This window comes from Marmota marmota, unplaced genomic scaffold (assembly GCF_001458135.2).
Source record: "Marmota marmota marmota unplaced genomic scaffold, marMar, whole genome shotgun sequence".
NCBI lineage: Eukaryota > Metazoa > Chordata > Mammalia > Rodentia > Sciuridae > Marmota > Marmota marmota.
The window spans coordinates 31,442,431-31,464,896 of record NW_025999990.1 but is presented as its reverse complement, the minus strand read 5'-3'; the positions used below and the strand labels follow the sequence as shown (position 1 = coordinate 31,464,896).

Below are 22,466 nucleotides of genomic sequence, written 5' to 3'. Positions count from 1 at the left end.
TCCCCGTACTGGTGTCAGTCTATGATATCATTCTCACTCTCTGGGGGAGGGGGGGGAATAGTACTAAGAATCAAGGGAAAAATGAATTTTTCATTATGTTAAATTTATTCAATTTGAAAAGCTGTTCTTGACTCTAAGATTAATCCTTCCTACTTCCTGTTGCTGTTGTTAAATTATTATTTTATTAGACATTGGTGTAATAGATGACAGTGTATTTTTAATGCTCTTATATACTTACATTGCACAATAAGAATCTGGAAAATTTGCTTTGGCCTCATGTTTAATTTATTTTGAATTTACTAGTCCATGAAATATAAAAAAAGTTCCTCTTTCCTTATAGAACAGCTCTTTCCATGTAGAACCCCTAGACCAAATGTCTTAGCTTAATCAGTGAGTTCATTCATGCTGACAATTTAATTTTTATGTGAAGTACACAAATAAATCCTCATTATTTGATACTTTTCTCAGCATCCTTTCTCCATTAGATATAAAATGCTATTTCCTTTTTGTCAAAATATCTTTTACAATTCTATTTCTAGGCCCAACAAATAAACATTGGGCCATATCCAGTACATTTCTGCCTTCCACAATTTGACATGGTTGTTCTTATTTATATAAGAGGCACTTGTAATTTTGAAAGTTTCTCCAAGGCCAGAATGATATTTTTAAAATACTCATAAATTTTATATTTCAATCTATAAATATCAGTATCATTAGTAAAAATTTTATATTCAGTTACTGTGAGAAAACTAATATTCTATTACTAATATTTGAGTCAAGAAGCAAACTACCTCTCTTCTCATTGAGATCTTTGTTTATTGCATGTGGGAAATTTTCTTATTTTCTGAATTTGTGTAAATACGTTTTATTATCAATAAAAATATTTGTATATTTTAGGTTTGTTTGACCATTAAAAATGTTAAGTAAAACAATCTCTCAAATTGCGTTTGTCCTGAGACATATAAAAATTGTAATATTTTGAATCAACAAAGTTGATTTCAATTTGTATTGACCTAAAGATAAAATAACTCAAAATTCCATTTTTGCTAACATTTCATTATTTAATTATTTACTAAGCCCTTGATCTGAGTTATATACCACACAGGGACCTCGGCATACAGAGATGACTAAGGTGAATTTTGATGTTGTTAAAATACTTACATTGAAGGACAAATTTTGTCAATATTCCATTTAGTCCAACAACTTGATATTTTTTTTACTAAGTAATAAAGTACATGTTTACATAATTTACTGAAATCTATCTTTTTCCCTTGAGTAGAATCTTTATCCTAGAGTTAAAAATGAAAACCTTCATCTCATTGTTTATAAACATTAACACAGAAAATATTTGTGTTTATTATACTTCCAGTGTTTTGTTTTGTTTTGTTTTTGTTTTTGTTTTGTTGTTGTTTGTTTGTTTGTTTGTGATACTGGGGATTAAACCCAGAAGTGTTCTATCATGAACTAAATCCCCATTTCTTTTTACTTTTTATTTTGAGACAAGGTCTTACTAAGTTTCTGAGGTTCTTGCAAAGTTGTTTGGGCTGACCTCAAAGTTATGATCCTCCTTGCTCAGTCTCCTGAGTTGCTGGGATTCTAGGCATGCACCACTGTGCCTGTCTTATAGCTTCCATTTTATAAATATACCCCATCTATCTGGGTATTTATACCTTTCAAATTTTCTAATCTTGATTATAGAAGTGTATCACTCAGCTTTCTGTAATTGTAGCAACAACCTGAGGTGATCAACTTCTAAATAGAAGAAGTCAATTTTGGCTCATAGTTTTAGAGGTTTCAGACCATGACGAGTTGGCCCTGTTGTGTGGTAGCACATCAGGGCAGGAGCATACAGCAAAGCAAAGATGTTCAATTCATGGTCAGGAAACAAAAAAACAGAAAAGGAAGAGACTGCAGTCCCATGATTCCCTTCAAGGGTACACCACCAACAATCCAAAGATTTCCAGGCTGCCTGCACCCCTTAAAGGTTCCACAACTTCACAATAGTGCACAGGTTGTAGGATAAGCTTTTACTTATTACACAGGCCTTTGGGGGGGACAATCACATCCAAACTGTGGAAAGAGGAGAGCACTCTTACAAAAATTTCAAAAGGAAGTGAAATACAGCCTGTTAAGTAATAATGATATTGGAATGAATGGACTCGGTAAATAGCTAGGAGTGCTCCAAAATAAAAACTATCTGAAAAAAAATTAAAATGATACTGGTATAGTCATATTTGTGTTAGTAACAGTTATCCTCAAACACCAACTGAATAATTGTTCAAATAGAGAAAGTGTGACTTGGCTGATGTGTCATTGGTATAAATCATTATTACCAGTAGTTTAAAAAGTGATAGAACAGGCCAAATGTATCATGTACATATAGCTGGAAGGTAAGTAGAATGGTGCAGATGCTCTGGAAAACTGCTTGGCAGTTTAGCAAACTAAACACGCAATTACCTGCAACACAGCAACTGCGCTCTTGGGCATTTACCCCAGAGAAATAAAAGCTTATGTTCACATAAAAAACCTGTACAAGAATATTTACAGCAGCTTCATGTGTAAAAGCACAAAATCCAAATCAGAACAGATATCCTTCCTCAGATTAATGATGAAACAAATGGTAATACATTCATACTATAGAAAACTACCAGCAATAAAAAGAAACAAACAACAACTTGGATAAATCTTCATAAAATATGCTAAGGGGAAAAAAAACCCCAATCCTAATAGGTCTAATGCTGTATGAGTCCATTGTTAAATTAAAAATTTTAGGAATGTGGTGTAAATCAGGGGTTAAGGATGGGGTCATGGAGGGACATAGAGGACAGGGGAGGGAGTTGGACATGGTTATAAAAGGCATATTGAGGACTCCTTGTTGTATTGGAACTATGCAGTATCTTCAGTGTGCTGATGGACATGTGACCCCCCCTACTCCAATGAAACTGTGTAGAATTTAAAACATAAGCACACACCTACACATGAATAGAGGTACAATCACAATTGGAGAAAGTTAAATAAGACTGGTGAGTTATCTCAATATAGTGCTCCTGGCTGTGATATTACCATTTTGTAAAATATTAGGCAAAGTGTACAAGGGGGGTCTCTCTGTAATGTTTATTACAACTGCAGGTGAATCTACAATTATCTCAACAGAAATTCCAATTTAAAAAGAGGGATTGAAAGCTGGAACAGTCAGTCTCTCTCTCCTCTCTCCCTTACACACACACACACACACACACACACACAAACACGCAGTGCTTTCTATCTAGGAACAGTATGAACACCAGAATTAGAATAGTGCCGACAGGTGACCTTAAGGTTGGAAGCTGTCTATCAAAGATGGTAAACAGGAAAATCAAAGAAGCCAAGGTTCCTTATGACCCAGAGACTTCACTACATTATGCCTACACCACCTACTTTTGCCCTTGTATTGAATGATAAAAGTAAATGTCTTTGTTAAAAAAAGAGGGGGGAAAGGTATGTAATATGTTGAGTCCTGCCAAGGCAGCATAGTAAGTACATTCTTCCTCTCATCACATCCTATCTCATCTGATGCCACCTGCAGAGTGCTAATTAAAAATACTGTCTCTAAAATAATTCTTAACAAAACTCAGTATGTGCATACAAATGTCCTGTTACCACAATTACATGTGTGATATACCACTTATAACCTGATTATTATGTATGAACTCTGTGATAAAAAGGTACGTCTGAACCCCATACTAGACATGTAGGCAGAAAGATCAGTAGAGTAGAAAGAAGGGAACAGGGAGAGGGAGGAGGGCAGGAAAAGGGGAAGTACTGGGGACAGAATTAGAACAAATTATATCCCATGCCTTTATCATAGGTCAAAATAAATCCTATTGTTATGTATAAGCTGAAAAGACCAACAAAAATAAAAATAATTAAAATATTTTTTAAAAGAGAGAGAAAGTTACAGACCGTTTATTGCAAATAATCTCAGCTCATGATTAGTTCTTGAGGTCTGAATTATGTGTTGTTTAATACAATGGTCCCCAAAGCAATCTTGAAAATAATATTTTATTGCATTTGTCTTATATAATTTATTCTGAGATTCCCTAATCCCTGGAATTTTATAATTTTGAATATGATATATTGTAAAACTAAGGCAACAAATCATTCCACTGACATGAAATAAGTTAAAAATGTGTTTTAGTCAAAATATGTCTTAGCTAATGGGTGGGATAAAGATTGGATAGCTTTGTAACCAGGCATGGTGGCCCACACCTATAATTCCAGCGGCTTGAGTAGCTAAGGCAGGAGGATTGTGAGTTCAGCAGAAGTGAGGTACTAAGCAATTCAGTGAGACCCTGTCTCTAAATAAAACATACAAAATAGGACTGGGAATGTAGCTCAGTGGTCTAGTGGCCCTGAGTTCAATTTCCCTGACAACCCCCCTCCACACACACACACACACAAAAAAGAATGGATAATTTGGAAAATGTTATCATTAGTAACATGGTACAAGGAAGTCCCTACCCTGCCTTTAGCCAGTTATAGTCTCCCCTAGTATCCTGGGTCCAAGCCTTTCTTTAAGTACATTATTGTTCTGATCATTTAATAGATCACTGAATAAACTCAGAAGACATCTTTCTCTTCAGACATAGAAGATACTTTAGAATTTATGTGTTTATACAAATTGTATAAGAGGTGGCAATAATGAATAATGACAAGTTGTCAGAAATACATGCATGACATGTATTGATTCATTCTTCACATCAACTATGCAAAGCAGATATTATTTACTGTTCTTATTGTATGCAGGTTGGGAGAAATTTGAAGTGTTAACTAATTTATTCATTCACATTTTTATGTGTGTCCTGGTCCTTTCTCCAAATTGGGATCTAAGGGCACTCCTTCATCACTGTTCTGGGGAAAGACTGTTATAGGAACACGTTTTTTGTTTTTTTTGTTTTTTTTTAAGTACAAGTTGGGTTTTAAGTTTCAAAACTTTACTTGGAGTTGCATGAGTCTAAGCTTCTAAGCTTTAGAAACATAAAACCTGGAGAAATCACATAATGTTCAGCCTTAAATAATAACACTGAATGAATGCTGATGAAGTAAGAGTTTCCACATTTCCAATGAGATAACAATTCTCTTGTTAAATGAATAAAGAGACAGGAAAGGAAGAAAATAGAACCTATATATTCTTTAGTTCTGGAGAAGTAGCACTGCTCTCTATACCTCCCCAATCTATAACTCTAAAAACTCTAAGAATCTAAACCCAGATAATTGGAGGACTTCCTGAAACTTCAAGTGTAGCCAGGGGTGGCATGTCTATTAAATTTTTGTGCACCCAATGTTGCATGTGAGCTGTAAAACAGATAACCTAATACTAATGCATATTTATGTGACACAACCTCATAGCCTCCCATAAGAGCAAGTGAATCCATCTCATGATATCAAGAAAAAAACAATAATATCTAATAGAATCCCAAACTTGCATATTCCCTATGTTCACAAGTATGTCACACTAGCAGTCTACAGGATAGGAGCAAATATCTGAGGAAATATGTTTATAAACAAACACCAACACCATAACACACAGCCAAAATCTAATTCCTTTCTACTCCAAGGTTATGACTCTATAAGGACTATTCTCAAACTGAAGAGTCCCAGGCAAAAGGTTATCTCAGATTTACAGAAATTACTAAGAATTAACTAAAATTAAGTTCCTGCTTTCTTTGGGCTTTACCTACACACACACACACACACACACACACACTCTCTCTCTCTCTCTCTCTCTCTCTCTCTCTCTCTCTCTCGTTGTTGTTTCTTATGTAGAAGCTTAGATTACTGATTTGAGACATTTCATCTTTTGTAGTATAAATGTTTACTGCTATAAATTCTCCTCCAAGTCTATTACCCATGGATTATTTGAAAGGATGTTGTTTATTTTTTAAATATTTGGGGAATTTTCAGATACTTTCTCCATTGATTTGTAGCTTAAATCCTTTGTGGTCAGAGAAAATTCCCTGCATGTTACATATAGTCATACATATCATAGCTTCATAGACTGAAAACCATACCAGACAATTCTATATTTTTTTATATTCCAAATTCACACACTTTGAAAAATTCAGCCTATTTATAACTTCTTCTGCTCTTCCTACAATACTAAAGTTCAAAATACCTTTTAGTATTATTTTCCTTCATTCTGAAAAATTTCCTTTAGCATTTATTTTAGAGTAAGTTTGCTTACAATAATTCACAGTTTTTCTTCACCTGAAAATAACTTTACATCATTTTCTTTCCCGAAGAACTTCTTCTTTGAATATGCAATTCTTTTCTTTCTGTAACTTTTAAAAAACTGATCATTGTTTTGTGCATTCCATGGTATCTGATGAGATGTTTGCAGTACTTTCAATTACTGTTTGCCTACATATAATACCTCCTTTTCCCCTAGTTGCTGTCTACCCGCACTTTCATTATAATGTATTTGAGAATAATTTTATTTGAGTTAATCTTGCTCATCTTTCACTAAGCATCTTGAATTGTTCTACCAACAAATTTGGGAAACTTTCAACCATTATTTTCCTTTCTTTTTTTTTTCCTGTATCAATTCCTTTCTTCTCTCCTTCTATGATTCTAGTGGCACAAATGTTAGACCCTTTGAAATAATCCCATATAGCTCTGAAACTGTGCATATTTTTAATTTTTTTTTCTATTTTGAAGATAGGATATTTTTATTGATCTATCTTAAGGTATACTGCCACTTTCATTTTCTATCTCCACTTTACTCTTGAACCAACCCAGTGAATTTTTAAGATTTATAGTATTTTTTAGTTCAAATATTTGCATCTGATTCTTTTTTATAGTTTCTCTGCTGAGAATGTCGATCTTTTCATTCACTTCAAGAGGGTTTGCATTTCCTGCATAAAGCATGGTTATAATAGCTGCTTTTAAATCCTTCATTATTCCAATATCTGGCCCAACTCAAGGTTGGCATATGTTGATGTTTTCCTCTTCAGAATTTGTTCAGTCAGGTACAGTGCCTGTAATCCTAGCTACTCAGGAGACTGAGGCAGGGATTCCAAGTTCAAGAGCAACCTCAGCAACTTTGCAAGATCCTCAGAAACATAGTGAGGCCCCGTACAAAAGTGAAAAAAAAAAAAAAAGGTAAAAAGTAAAACAAGACTGGGGATGCAGCTCCATGGTGAAGTGCCCCTTGGTACAATCCTCAATACCGAAACAAACAGACAAACAAAACTTGGTCCTGTTTACATTGTTTTTTGTTTATTTGTTTGCCTTTGGGGTTTTTGTTTATTTGTTTGTTTTTGGTTTTTTTGTTGTGGCTAATGTGCCAAATAATTTTACGTTGTATCCTGAACATTTTTAATATTATATTGTAACACTGTTTCCTGGAAAAATTTGTTCTGTTTTGATAACATGCAATAAATTCCATTAGATTCACAGCACAAGTTCTGCCTCACCTTTTCAGCTGTGATTCCAATATCAGCTCAGTTTTCAGATTTTGCTGTACCCATTTGGTTTCATTCTGCATATGTATAGTCTAGTGGTTAATTTAGAACTTTTTCAGCCATTTATATCACAGTTCAGTTCTCAAAAGACTTTACTGTAGTTCTTTGAGTAGGTTCTGTGGACCTAAAGCTTGACAATTAATTCAGTTTATACAAAGATTTAGGGGATTTTCTCACTGAAATTTCCCTTATACTCGCTGGTTCCCAGTATCCCCTCCTTTTTCCATTTCTCTGGCCTGAAACCTCAGCTCCTCTTAGTATCTTAGCTTTCTGCACTGTTGTACAAATTCCATGGGACTGATCTCATCATTAAGAAAATGTTGCAAAAAAAAAAAAAAGAATAATGGAATCATATATACTCCTTTAGTCTTTCTTTTTCCTATCCCTGTGGCTAAATAATTTTCCACTCTGTTTTTTTTCATCTGCTGACAATGCCACGACCATAGAAGCTTAAAGCTCAGGCACGGGGGTTGACCTCATGATAGGCTATTAGTGAAAATAGTAGGAAAAAAAGGAAAAAGAAACAGTGATTTTCCCCCACCCATTCTTTAGTGGCAGGCAGCCCTCTTACTAGTCCACTTGACATAAGGAAGTATTCCTCAGAAAAATGTATTATCTGTATTCATGGAGTAGTTCATGACTGAGACAATCCATGGATCAAACTTAGGAGATAATAGGGGTAGGGAAAAGAAACTCATCCTTGTACTGTGTTCTTGCAGTACTTGACTTCCATGTCCATCCTTCATGCTCTTATTTACTTTTTCATAAAACTCAGGGAGTTTTGTTTTATATTCTTTCCAGAGTTTTTAGTGTAAGCAGTAAAAGAGATGGTTTGTAGTGACCTTACTCCATCTTGGCCAGCCATGGAAACCCACATGATAATTTTATAGAAATATAGAATCATGAGGTCCATCCTGATCCAGATTGTTCAATATCCCCAGGTGACTAATACACACATTAAAATATTACATACCTGAGCTACATGACAGGAACATCTAAAACAATTTCTTGGAATTTAGGAAAATTTATGCAAAGTCTTTCAATTTTCAAAAAAATCAATTCTAACACACACATATTAAATGAAAAAAGTAATTACCATAATTCAGCAGAAAGGAAGGCTTAAAACAGGAAGCAAATATAATCTTATGCAAGTGGTAAAGAAAGTTATATTACAGATACTTGATCATTTCTGAAGCCATCAAAATAATTATCAAGACTAGGTAGCAACAATGAGAGATGTTAATGATAATAACTTTAAATCAAAAGAGCAGAAATGGGAGTTATAGTAAACCATTCTTAGAACTCCAAAAATTATACTAGATACCTGATTTTAGAAAACAATACATCTAGGAAGACATCAATCAGGACAGTGAACGAATTAGAAACCAAGAAAGAATGCTTAACACAAGAAAGAATTTCATGCAATCAGGTTATAGTGGTCTCTGTTCAGTTCCCTTCCTAGCATCTGTTACCCTTCTCCTTCTTAAAAGCCTTCTGGTAATGTTCTGAAGATCTTATCAATGTATATGAGTTACCAAACAGAGATTCTGAACACAACCAAAACTCACAACAGATTGAAGTAATATAAAACCTAATATCACTGAGGAATATAACTATCAGATAGTCCCACCATTAGGAACAGTTTATCAGTGCATCCTCTTTTTCTAAGCGAGTTAGTAACCCAAATAATAAAAAGAGCTTGTTAAATATAGATTTAAAGATGACAAAATAATAGCAAGTGATTACATTATGATATCAGGCTTCTGCAGAGGGTAAATTTCCCTTCAGAACAGGGATAATGCTTCTGTCATCATGACACTATATTACTTTGCAGGCACATTCAATATCTGTCCTTAACTCATACACCCATGACTGACCAAACACCACTGATGATCACATTCTCTCCCTGTTAATAGATGATATTCATTGTGACATTGTTCAGGATACAAATGACAAATGTACACCTTGATAACTTTCCACTTAATGTATAGTTATGTATAATTAATTGCTGAAATTTTGTGATGGGACAAAGATCTTAAGTTTCTTCAAGTAAGGGTCCAAGGATGGGCATTTCTGGAATATAATCAACCCACAATAATTGTCTGTGATTTCTAGTTTCAATTACAATAAAGTAGAATGAGTAGTTAGTCATTGCTTGTAAAGCAATCTAGGTAGAGCAAAAATCTTCTGAGTTTCATTTTGTTTTGTTTTGTTTTGTTTTACTATTTTCAGAGTTGCATTTAGCAAGACATATTGATTTTGAATTTTTATATTACATTGAATTTAAGTTTCTGAACTTATTAATCATCAGTTTATGAAACATTTAAATCAAGTAACTATAATAAGTAAAAGTAGCAAAAAAAGAATGTGGGAAAATAGAACCATGTTATGTCTATGTGCCCAAAGAAATAATACTACAAATAACTACAAGGTAGACTACTTTGAGTGAGTCTGTCCATGTCCTGGGAATTAGTCAATCTGTTGTATAGAGGAAAAGGGAGTTTTAGTTAATTTACTAGCGAAGCTCTAGTCAGAGAGGTTTTGTAACGTGTCAAGTAGGTTGAAATCTAGCTTTATACTTTTGAAGCCATTCTGTCACCTTAAAATGACTTTGGATATTATTGTACAATTTAATTAACTGTGTTGATTTTAAAGTTAAAATTTTATAAGGTGATATTATTGTCCTTATTTGAAAAGTCTAGGATACATTATTATTACTGTGTGTGCTCTATGTATTGTTAGCAGAATGCAAATTAGCTAAGGGATATTTATCCATAACACCTACTTTATTAATAGAGAGAGAGTTATAATAGAATAGGTATATCAATTTTTTACATGAAGACAGAGGCAGTTTGAGAAAAAGTTTATTTTTCTTAGTATATAATCATGTCCCCTTTGTTAACTTATTAATTATAAATTTGTAGATAAATCCTCCTTTAGTTGTAAATGCCACCTTATCCTTGTCCAAATTACTGCTAATTCTAAATTAACACATTCCAAATTAGGGAGACCAATCAAATTAATTATTTTATAATTTAGCTTTTATAGAGAAAAATGACCTACAACAAACATAGCAAAATTTTTTTCTTGACCTCAGATAAATACAAGTAGACATGTAAGTGGAGACTGCTAAGAGAACAGTGACCCACATCTGATATTCAAACAAACCTTTGATATTAGATTTGAAAATCACATCTAATTAGGTCAATTGAGTAGAGCATGGCACTAATATGACCAAGCAAGGCAACAGATCCCCATATGGGCCACTTAGCATTGCCCCATGTCCCTATATTAAACCCCTAAAACCCTCCAGCCATCTGGCAACTGCAGTTAGGTCCAGTGAGAACCAAAAAAAGGCTGCATGTGGCTCACCTCAGGCTTACAGGGATCCCCAACTTCTGGAAAGCACCCCATCAAAATAATTACACTCCAAAAGACACTGCATCATCTTATTCCAATGACTACTACCTTATAATAATGATGAAATCCAATAGGCAAGCAATATTTTCTCAAGACAACTAAAACAAGAAAGAAAAATAATTACTACTAACAACAACAACAACAAAAGCCACATCTCTGCCTATAAGACAGGTTGTTTCTTTCTAGTAGAATTAAGTTTCTAACTTCCTGAACTTAAACTCTGCATCGTATCTCAACCTTCCAGTTTTCTAATGGCTCCAAAACACTTAAAAAATCTGTAACTATGAGAATAACAACCACAAATGAACACTTGATTAAAATTAGGAAGAGTGGGACATAAGAGCCTATTGAATAAACCTCAGAGAAAAAGGAGAAAAATCAAAATAAACTCAACACAGAGAGGGGGAGCTATTTTTCATCTCCATCTAATATCTTAACAAAAGAAAAAAAGGTCTGTAAATTACTGTTATTTTATTTATTTTCTTCCCCAAATGCTAGTCAGGTCTTCTTCAAAACGCACATTATAACAAAATATTTTAAAATAAACTATAGAATTATAGTTGTTTCTAATAAATGAGAGTAAATGTTATTTTTGTAAACATGAGAGTAAATGTGGTATTTTCTTCTGTGGATTAAATTTTTGAAACTACTTTATGTAAATTAATTATGTTAATAACCATTTGTTTTGACATATGCACTTTGTCTCCATACTACTGTGAAAAAGCTAAAATAGTAAGCCACCTTACATTTTATTTTGTAGATGTAATTTAATAAAAAAATTTTAATTAAAAACATTAAGAAAAATCAAAGATACAAACTTTTTGAGTACATATGTATGCACACACACAAATATGCCTAGTGGGAGTCATTAGTCACTAAATATCTTAAATAATCTGTCATGAATTATATATTTTATTAAATTATGGTTCATCTTATCAAAAACCATGAACAAGGAGGCAAACAGATATTAAGAGGGGAAATATATATTTAAATTGTTCCTGTCTAGATCTTAAAACACAAATAATCCTGGTCAAATAAAGCTTTATAAAACTTGATTTGTTTTAATTTCACCAATGCTTTGGAATAATTCATATGAAAGGACTCTGTCTAATTATCTTTTACGGGATAAGAAAGTACCTCAAATTGATCAGTTTAAAATTTCCCAAACATTATCACAGTGTCTGGGAGTCAGAAGCCCAGCACATTTTAACTGGGTCTTCTGCTTGGCTTCTCACAAAGCTGAAATCAAGGTATCAGTCAGCTATTCTCACTTGGAAACTCTACCATGGGAAGATTCACCTCCCAGCTTGACTTCATTCATTTGTGGTTGTAGGACTAAGGTTCCCAGTGTTTTGTTAGCTGTTAGCCTTAAGAGGCTGTATTTCAGCCCCTTTTCTAAAAGGCAGATAAAATAGTATGTATTTCTGATGTATAACATGATACTCTGGAGTACATATGCATAGTAGAATCATTAAATCTAGCTAATTATCCAATGCATTACTTCACATGGTTACCGTTTTGTGGTGAGAACACTTAACATCTCCTTATTCTCTTTCCATTTTTCAATAATACACTCTATTGTCATTAACTATACTCACTCATTATGTTATACAAAAGCTCTTGTTGAATTTAATTCAACTCCTTATTACCTGCTCACCTCCAACAACACCATTCTACTCTCTATTTCTATGAAATTGGCTTTTTATTTGGATTTCACAAATGGTGAGATCAGGTAGTATTCTGTCTTTCTGTGCTTAGCTTATTTTACTTAACATAATGTCCTCTAAGTCTATGCATGTTGTCATAAATTACAAGATTTAACTCTTTGTTGTGGTTGAATAGTATTCCATTGTGCAAGTATACCATATTTTCTTTATCTCAGCATATACAAAAATTAACTCAAAGTGAATTAAAGATTTAAATGCAAGACCTGAAACTTTGAGGCTACCAGAAGGAAATAGAGGAAAAGCTCTGTGACATTAGTCTGAATAATGATTTTTGTTGTAGTATATGACTGCAAAAGCACAAACAACAAAAGCAAAAATAGACTAATGGGATTTTCCATCAAACTAAGAAACTTCTGCACAGAAAAGGAAACAATCAATAAAGTAGACAATCTACAGAATCTGAGAAAGTATCAGCAAATATATAACTAAAAAGGAATGAATATTCAAAATATATAAGGAATTCAAACAACTCAACAGCAAGAAAATAACCTAACTTTTTAAATGGGCAAGAGACCTGAATAAATATTACTCAAAAGAGGACATGCATGTGGCCAACGAGTATTAAAAAAAAAACAAAAAAACTCAACCTCACTAATCATTTGGGAAATGCAAATCAAAACTACAATGAACAATCACCTCACTCCACTAAGAATGGTTGCTATCAAAGGAAAAAGGAGTATTGAAGATGTTGAGGAAAGGGAACTCTTACTGTGGGTGGAAATGTAAATTAGTATAACCTTTATGATGGACAGTATGGAGGTTCCTCAATATATTAGCAATGGAACTACCATATGACCCAGGAGCCCCACTACTAGGTATATAGCCAAAAAGATGAAATCAGAGTGTTATAGAGATAGCCCCACTCTCATATTTATTATAGCACTATTCAAAATAGCCAAGATATGGAATCAGGTCAGTTCTTTCAACTTTTAACCACATGTTCTCCTCTAACTCAGCAAAAGAGAACGTCCTTTCCACTGAATACATTTCAGACATTGAATCAATCTGACTTCTATTGCTACCAGTCTTGGAAAAAAGTTCCTGCTTTTTTTAAAGGCTGACATGATCTGGCCAGACCCACCTATAAGATCTTCCTTCTTAAAGTCACTGGTACTTCACGGCATGATTCATGAGAATGTAAATTCTTCATAGTCACAGGTTCCACTGACACTCAAAAAGGAGGGGATTATACCAAAGCAAAGGCCATTTGTCAATCACTTTAGAATTCTGCCAACCACAAATCAACAAAAGTTTAAGAACCACTGGGATCCATACTGGTCCACAGAGGCACATGGGTATAAAATCAAAGAAGTACAAGCACACACCAACTTGGGATAAGATTTAGAATACAGCCTTAAAATATAAACTCTATGTTTTAAGAAATAGTTGAAAACTTTTATTTTTCTTTGCAAAGGTCTGTGTTTTAATGAGTATTCTATTCAGATTTCTCCATTTGGGTTTTTAGAAGAATTTCTCCAATGGGAAGTCTTTGTAGTTAGAGATGTAATAACAACTACGGAAGAGGGCAACAATTATTTTCAAATTGAAAAAAAAAAATTAAAAACCTGTTGATGATTATAAGAAGGTCTGACCCACATTCCTTTCAAGTGCCTTTAAATCTGTTTTTCTTAAGTTTCACAGAATCCTATTTTAATATTTTATTGGAATTAATAAAGTCAGAAGTTTGTATAACATTATTCAATTACTTGGCAAAATAAAGCTATTGAATTACATTGATTTAAAGTTTGATAATCTGATTCCAATACTTATATACTATTTCACACAATATACTGAATCAAAGAAATTACTTAACTTTTGCTCTTTCCTTGTTTGAATTATACTGTACACACTCAAAAGCACTTAAGAGACATCCAGTCCCTACCCAAAATACTACCTAAATTATTACATTCCTGCTCAAACATATTTGATAGCTGCCATTTCTCACAAAATGGAATCTAAATTCTAACTTTGCCCTAGAGGCACCCCATAATTTCACTCCAGCCTGCTAATCCAATCTCATCTCCACTGTACCCTGCACTTTGGCTCTTCTACATTGTGCACTAGCCCCTAAACATGCCTTGGATGAAATAATCTCTCCCCAGCACAGACATCAAATGTGCATAATCGTTTCATGGATGCCATGGATCTGCATGCTTACAGCATCCTATTAATATAGTGATAGTTCATTACAGAGCCACCACCTATAAGGCAAGAGGAAATATTTTATCTGAAATGTAATATCTTAACTGCAATGTTCTGCTGTGAGGCAGCTGTGTACCATGGATTAGAATGATTGCTACTCATACAAATCAGTATAAGCACATCCCAGAAAGTACAAAGGATGATCTAGTAAAGTAAAAAAAGTAAAAAAAAAAACCCTTGTGTGTGTGTGTGTATATATATATATCTATATATATATATATAGATATATATATACACACACACACACACACACATATATATATTTTTAAAATCTCAGTCTTATGTATTTGTATTTTAATATATTTTATAATATTCAATATTGGTACAGTGGTATATACACATACTTTATAATATTGCAGGAATGTTCACTTCTTTAGCAGTAATTAAAATTCTTTTATTAAGAATTTAGAGATGAGTGACTTAAAGCAAGGACTGTGGACCCAATGGAAATGAACTGTTATCTCAAGTAGTATGATGTTCTTAGAAATTCATCTTAATTTAAGCCACAACTTTCACATCTAAAAGTGTTAATACCATAAGAGTATTGTAAAGATTAAAGGTAACATTTTATTTAAAGAGATTAGCCCAATAATTAAACTATAGTAAGAACTTGATGCATTAATATAATAGTAAGACATTAATATAATATTAATTGCATTACATTCGATATATGCAACTGCCTAAAAACAATGTATGCTCACTGAAGAGCTCTAGAAGAGAAAGTGATCACTTTTTTAGCCTTAAAGATGACCATTAGTCTACCCTGTTGCTAAGACTTCAAAATGGTCCATGAAAAACAGTATGTTGATCCAGCAACCTCATTACTAGATATATATCAAACAAATTTGAAAGTTGGGTCTTGAAGAGAGATTTGCACATTGTGTTCATAGCGGCACTATTCACAATAGCCAAGGAGTAAAAGCAACCCAAATGTCCATTAGCAGAAGAAGAGAGAGACAAAATGCAGCTTATTCCTGCAACGGAATATTAGTCAGCCTTTAAAAAGGAAGGAAATCCTGTTGCATTGCAAGATGGATGAATCTTAAGGATGTATGCTAAGTAAAATGAGTCAGTTACAAATAGACAAAGATTGTATGAAGCTGAATGGTGATTTCCAGGGCAGGGAGGGAGAGGGAAAGGAAAACATATTTAATGGATATAGAGTTTTAATTTTGCAAGATGAAAAAATTCTGGAGAGATGAAAAAGTTCTGGAGATATGGAAAAAGTTCTGGATACCTATGTCACAAAAATGTTTATTTTTATATATATATATATATATATATATATATATAACAATTTTGAACTGCACAATTAAAACTGATTAAGATTATAAATTTTATGTTTCTTTTACCATAATTAAAAACAGATGGGTGGATGGATGTATGATCAAATAGAGAGACATAAATACAGATATAGAGATTTTAAAGATCTTATGTGGTGGTAAATGAAGTAGTTGTATGTGATAAATAAGAATATCCTGTTGTGTAGTATCGGAGCAATGTTTATTTATTCCCTTAATACTGGGCACCAACACTCATTATGTCATGTACTGAAGATTAAATTCTTTTCTTCAAAATAGTTTTGAGTAAATCCATTGAGCAACTGGCAATTGGTATGGTATGGCATGGTATGGCATGGTATGGTATGGTATGGTATGGTATGGTCAGGTCAGATAAGAATTGCCTGGCTTTGAGAGATATTAAGTTGGTAGAATAACAGTATTCCACCAAGCACAGATAAGGAGGGAGGAAGGTGGAGAAACTGACCATGCCACATAGATTTTTGGCTTCTAAAAGTAAGCAAATTGTGTTGCCAACCACAGAGAAAGGAAATTTCAAAAGGTCTAGGATGGAGGTAGGGAGAGATTTTAAAAATCTATTAATATATTCTGTTTGAGGTACATTGCGATATCTTGGTGGAAATACCTAGTAGAAAATCCAAAATGTCAATCTGGACTTCACAGGATTCATATTAAGGCACCCAACCCCAGTCATGGCTGAAGCCATGGTCATAGGTACAGTTACCCAGGAGGAACACAGAGTGAGACAAAGAATTCAAATAATCATGGCCAAATTATTAAATTTGAAGGAAAAAGAATTCATCACTGGTTAAGTTGATCTTCAAGTATATAAGCAAAGGACAAATATTCTCAATTGCATATAAACCTCAAAGAAGAAAACACATGAACCTTTCTTTAAGAAAAACATGTTGATCAGAAATTAGAGCTGATCAAATTAAAGGAATAAAGAAAATCAGGTAGAAGAACAAGTGATAAACATTTAGGTGTGAGCAAAGAAAAATACAATGGCGAGAACCAAATTATATACTTTAATATAAACATAAAAATCTTAACAATATAATTTGGGTATAAACATAATAATTATAATAAAATGAAATGTGATATAAATCAGGAGCTAAGTAAAAAGGATTGGCGGAGGAAGTGAAAATATGCCTGTTCCTCATGTATCACTGGAGAAAGTTGACGATAATATATAAAACAGAAACAGTTAAAAAATATAATTCAACCTCAGTTTTTCTTACTCTCCTCTATTAAATTTTATTTTTTAATAATTTCTTTTTTGTTACATCCTGACAATATACTTTATTCCTCTTACTGAAATTAGCAAATGATTATCATTCCAATTTTGAGAAATGATTTCTGCTTGTCCATATGTAACTATCAATCATTATGTCTAATCTCTTCTTGGTTTATATTTTTAGAAAGATAACTAGAATGATGTTCATAATTAGCTGAAGGTAGCTGTAGATGGATGGGAGATCTTGCATGACATTTTAACTCTTCTTTCCATTTCTTTTGGATATTTAAAATAATAAGGATATAATCACTTTTATAAAGTCAATCATTTGTATTCTCCATAAATGAAGTAGTGAGAATAAATATCTGAATAATAGATATGTACATACATACACATGTACCTTGCATTTTAACTCCATGTTGCCATGTGATTTTGAGTTCATAACATCTAATTATAATCACATCATGATGTCCTTATTTTTCCAATAATACTTAAAACAACTTCTGTTTTTTCAACATTTACTATGTGCCAGGTATATGCTATTTATGACACATTTTGTACTTATGGACATACATACATATGGACTTCCATATAGATATTAGTTCATATTTTATACATATTACGTATTATTAAACCTTATGCAAAAATTGTTTAGGCAAGTATTATTAGTGATATTTTACCAAGATGAAACTCCATATTTACCTAAGAAACAATCCCTTGCTCACAGCTCCAATTCATCAAAGCCAAGATTTAAATCTTGCTCTAAAATATAAACCCTGCCCATGAGGTCATGTTTCTTGCCATTTGTATTTTCATTAAGTTTGTTTTGATGTTTCTTTTCAGTATTAGAGGCTGAACCCAGGGTCTCATGCATGGCTGGTAAGCAATCTACCACGGAGCTACATCCCCAGCCCAAGTTTATTTTATCTTGTTACCCAAAGATTCTGAAAATGAATGTAACTTAAAACATACTAGAGTCACTTTCAGCTTTTCTAGTTAGACAATAAGAAGTTTAATCGAATATAACAGGTATTAGGAAAAATTCTTTATGCTCTTCACATAAACAGTTTTTCAAATCTTGAACAATTTGCTGGGCTATCTGTATCTTTGCTTCCTCGTCTTTCTCCATTCCATGCAGTGAGTCTAGAGAGGAAAATCTTGAAGAGTAGAATCCCAGCCGCCCCAGGAAGATTACAGAAGCAAACAGATGCAGGCTGAATCCTGCCCCCCAACTCCATGGTTAATACTAAGACAAGGAAGAAGCAAGGGAAAAGTCAAGAATTGTTTTTCTAGGAAATAAGTATGGGTCAGCCTTCACATACTAATAGGGTCTAATTTCCTCCTTATATTCAGGGGAGTTAGTGTTAGAAATCTCTTGCTCCTTAATACTCATGCCAGATTGGCCTCTAGGAATGGAAAGTTGTCCCTGAGAGCGTATATAGGTACTGTGTGAGAAACTTGTCACAGAAATGAAGGAACTTAGATGATTTGTTCCTTCTAACAACCCCATAAGGAACCACTAAAGTCAGGTGGTAAGCTACATTGTTGGCATTCATTCTTGGGACGTTTGATCCCCCAAACTTATGCTATAGTATTTCTCATAGGACTTGAAAGAAGAGAACAATGTGTTGGCTCTCAGCAGCAATGCCCACTATGGAAGATGATTAACAAAAACATGTTTTTATCTTCACTATTATGATTTCCCCTGTGTTATAGAAACAAAGTACCACAAGGGATTGATGGCACAGTTCTTCATGTCTGATTTCTGTAGCAAGCTCCACATCAAGGTCTAATATATGAAAAGTGAGCCTGTGGCATGAAGTTAGAAGAGGTGGAAATGTATAATTCCTCATCAAGGTACTCGGATGTACATTAAAGGATTCATAACACAAACCATAGTCAGAAAACTAACAAAAACAGTAACTGCTTATAAACCAACCAGTCCATGAATATTCATTCTAATCACTGTACAGTAATCAATTAGTAGTATGCACAGCAAGAACAATATGAACTCGGGGGCTACAGATTGCAGAACTGAATAAATCATCATTTTAAAATGACACAGCTAAAGATAATGCATATTCCTTTCTGGATGAAAATTAATTTTATGTTTCATTGTGAAGTAAATAAAAAAAATATATGAGAGGCAAAATTTAGATATTAGTGTCTATTGCTACAAATATAGGTCAAGAAAAATATTACTCCAGTTATTTGACTACACGGTTTCAATGTTTATTATTTTGTTAAGACTGAAAGACAAATAAAAACATGAGCTTGCCATATTTCTTAATGTTTAATTCAAAACAAGGGGCTTATTCAAAGCACATGATAATGCATTAGTCATACTATTAACAGAAAGGATTAAGGTATTTTCTGGCTATTTTAAGTTCATCATTCATAAATCAAATGGTGTATCAAATGTTTTGGTAGTTTAGGTTGTAAATATGACCTTTCAACTAACTGTTGCCAGAAAAGCAAAACATCAATCAGAATCAAAAGTTTCTAAAAGCAAACTCAACTAGAACTATCAAGGAGTAAAATAGAGTAACCACAATTATGCTTATTTAAAATTATCTCTAAAAGTTTGTTATAATCAGTGTCAGACATTTGCTATATCTTTTTCAGAACTGTTTTAAGTTATTCATCAATTCATTCTTCTAAGTTTCTGACACTCTTAATGAATGTGTGTGTGTGTGTGTGTGTGTGTGTGTGTGTGTGTGTTTGTAATAGCGGTAGTATGGAAAGAAACAGATGGGATGCTCAACAAACTGCATCTGCCCACACAAGTGCAGGTCCCACTCCAGACCTAAAATGGCTGAGCTGCAGCATGGTGTTGCTTGGTGACCAAATGGTATCTCCTCAGCCACAGAGCAATCTAAACATCAGTGACAGATAGGTCCCTTCAGCTTCAGACATGGCCAGGACAAATATTAAAAGGCATATTTATCTTTTCCAGTAGTGGACAATTTTCAAATCAGTTGTCACTTGCTCAATTTTATCATCAGTTAAATTTAAGGTTTAGGGGCAGGAGTGTTTGCAAAGCTACAGCTGTTATTTTGGGAAAATAAGAAGTAGAACCAAGTCTCCTTAACTTGGAGACTGAAAGTCTTATTGCAATTCTATATGTCCATGTGGGGTGTCTACTCTGTTTTGTATAACCTCCCAGTTGCTATCTGTCTCCCTTTCTTTCATTAAACTAAAGTAGTTAATTATCCTGGGCCTGTCCTCTCCCCTTTCTCTTGCCTTTTTTGCAGTAGTAATAATGTCTAATTATCAGCAGCAATGCATTACCGCAACATCAGGAGCAAAACATCTCTCACTGACAGCAAGCCAGCTAGGAACCCTCGAACCTCAAGGAGCTTAGGATGATTCTTACTCGAAAATACCATTCAAGCACAACATTTCATTTCAAACAATACATGACTTTGAATTAAAAGAAAAAATATATTTTGTGTTGGTGATTGTACTCCTGCTATAATAAAGAAAAATCAACATGTTTTTAAGAGAGAAATAATTTGAGATGTGGGAACAGGATAAAAGGGATCATTTATTTATTTTTTAACTCATTGAAATGATGATTGGCTGTCTCTCAGAGAAGGTGGAGCCTGTTATTCTATGTCAGGAGCAGAAAATTTTCATAAAGAGCAATAGAAGAGTTCATGAATTGAAAAAAAAAAAAATCTCCTCGACATTTCCAAACAGGCTTGAATGAAAATCAGAGCTCATAAATACTACATGGAAATCATTATCTAAGAATATCACCCGACAGATTATACTTTCTCTGTTAAATATATGGAATCTTTATTGGAAAGAGAAACACGTGTTCCTTTATTATTACCCTGGAGTTGTCATTCTATAGTAGATGTCTTAGCAATAATTTTTTTTACAACTCTGCCTTAATTTTTGACTGACACATGGGTATTAGAGAATGGGAACGCTGGCTTGAATAACTGACATAGATGATTATATTAGTGCCTCTAAAACCATTATGGAATTTGTTATTTAAAATTTTTAATCAACATTTGAAAAGCACATATATGTTAACACATATAATGGATGTAGCCAAATCTATACAACTCATTTGACTGATGCATAAGTCAAGCTAACCAGACAGCTAAACAGTGAGACCCAAGTTTAACAAAAAGAATGAAAAACAAACTTCCCAGCTAGCAATGTTTCCTTAAAGCTGATATGATATTAAATAGTATTTTAAGTAAACACATCTTTAAAAATTATTTTATCCATTCATCTAGAATTCTAATTTACTTGGTCTAACAATAAATGATTTAGTAGATTTCTTAACGTTATTCCTAATATAAAAAAAATTCACAGGCTTCTGGCTCATGCAGATGTAAATAAACCTCAGTACTAATTCATGCCAATCTAGTTCTCATCATTTAGTAAAGCAAAACAGTAATCTGACCATTGTCTTTAGCAGTGCCACACGTCAAATAAGACTATACCTGTAAATCTACCTCCCTGAAATATTATATTTTTTAAAACAACAACTTTTATATGTTTGTTTCACCTTTATTTTCATTTCCCATTTTTTGGCATAAATTCCAAAAGAAATACACATCCTCAAATCAACAATTCCTAATTAATCTCAGGCAACCACAAACTGTTTTCCAAACCTGAAAGGGTCCACCAAATAATGCTTTAAAAAGCTTTCCATGCACATTATTTCCAAGTTCATATACCTCCCTTAGAGATAGGGAAGCCTTCAAGACACCTCCTTTTTAGCATCCTCCAGGAATATTGCATGAGGAAACAGTTGCCAGTGAGGGGAGGGGGGAGCATAAGCTCAAGAAATCCCAAAGAGGCAAAAATACAAAGGGTGCCAGGTAGCTTCCCCCACCCTAACTCCAGGCGAGTACCCACCATAGCATGAGGCAGAAAGGTCTTATGCATCTGATCTGCAGTCCTACTTGTAGCCCACAGTTCCCATCTTCTTGCAGAGGAGATCCACACTGCTGCCGCTCCCCAGCCCCATAGGCAGATCTGCGTGTGAAGCTGAGATGTACTGACTCTCACTGCCAGTACCTCACAGCGCCCCGGCTAGAGCTTTGTAGCCTTG

The 22,466-nt window shown here is 33.7% G+C and overlaps 1 protein-coding gene across 5 annotated transcripts in view; it reads right to left on the bottom strand.

Annotated features, from left to right (window-relative positions):
- Window positions 1-22,466, bottom strand: part of Nol4 (nucleolar protein 4) — a 302,493-nt gene that overhangs the window by 277,633 nt on the left and 2,394 nt on the right. For 2 of the 5 annotated variants that reach the window (XM_015482247.2, XM_015482249.2), the window contains exon 1: window positions 22,271-22,438. The exons of the other annotated variants lie outside the window; for them this stretch is intronic. In XM_015482247.2, coding sequence (XP_015337733.1) covers window positions 22,271-22,300 — 30 coding nt within the window. In that variant the 5' untranslated portion in view covers window positions 22,301-22,438. Of the gene's footprint in view, window positions 1-22,270; window positions 22,439-22,466 lie in introns of those variants that run through there. 5 annotated transcript variants of the gene reach the window in all.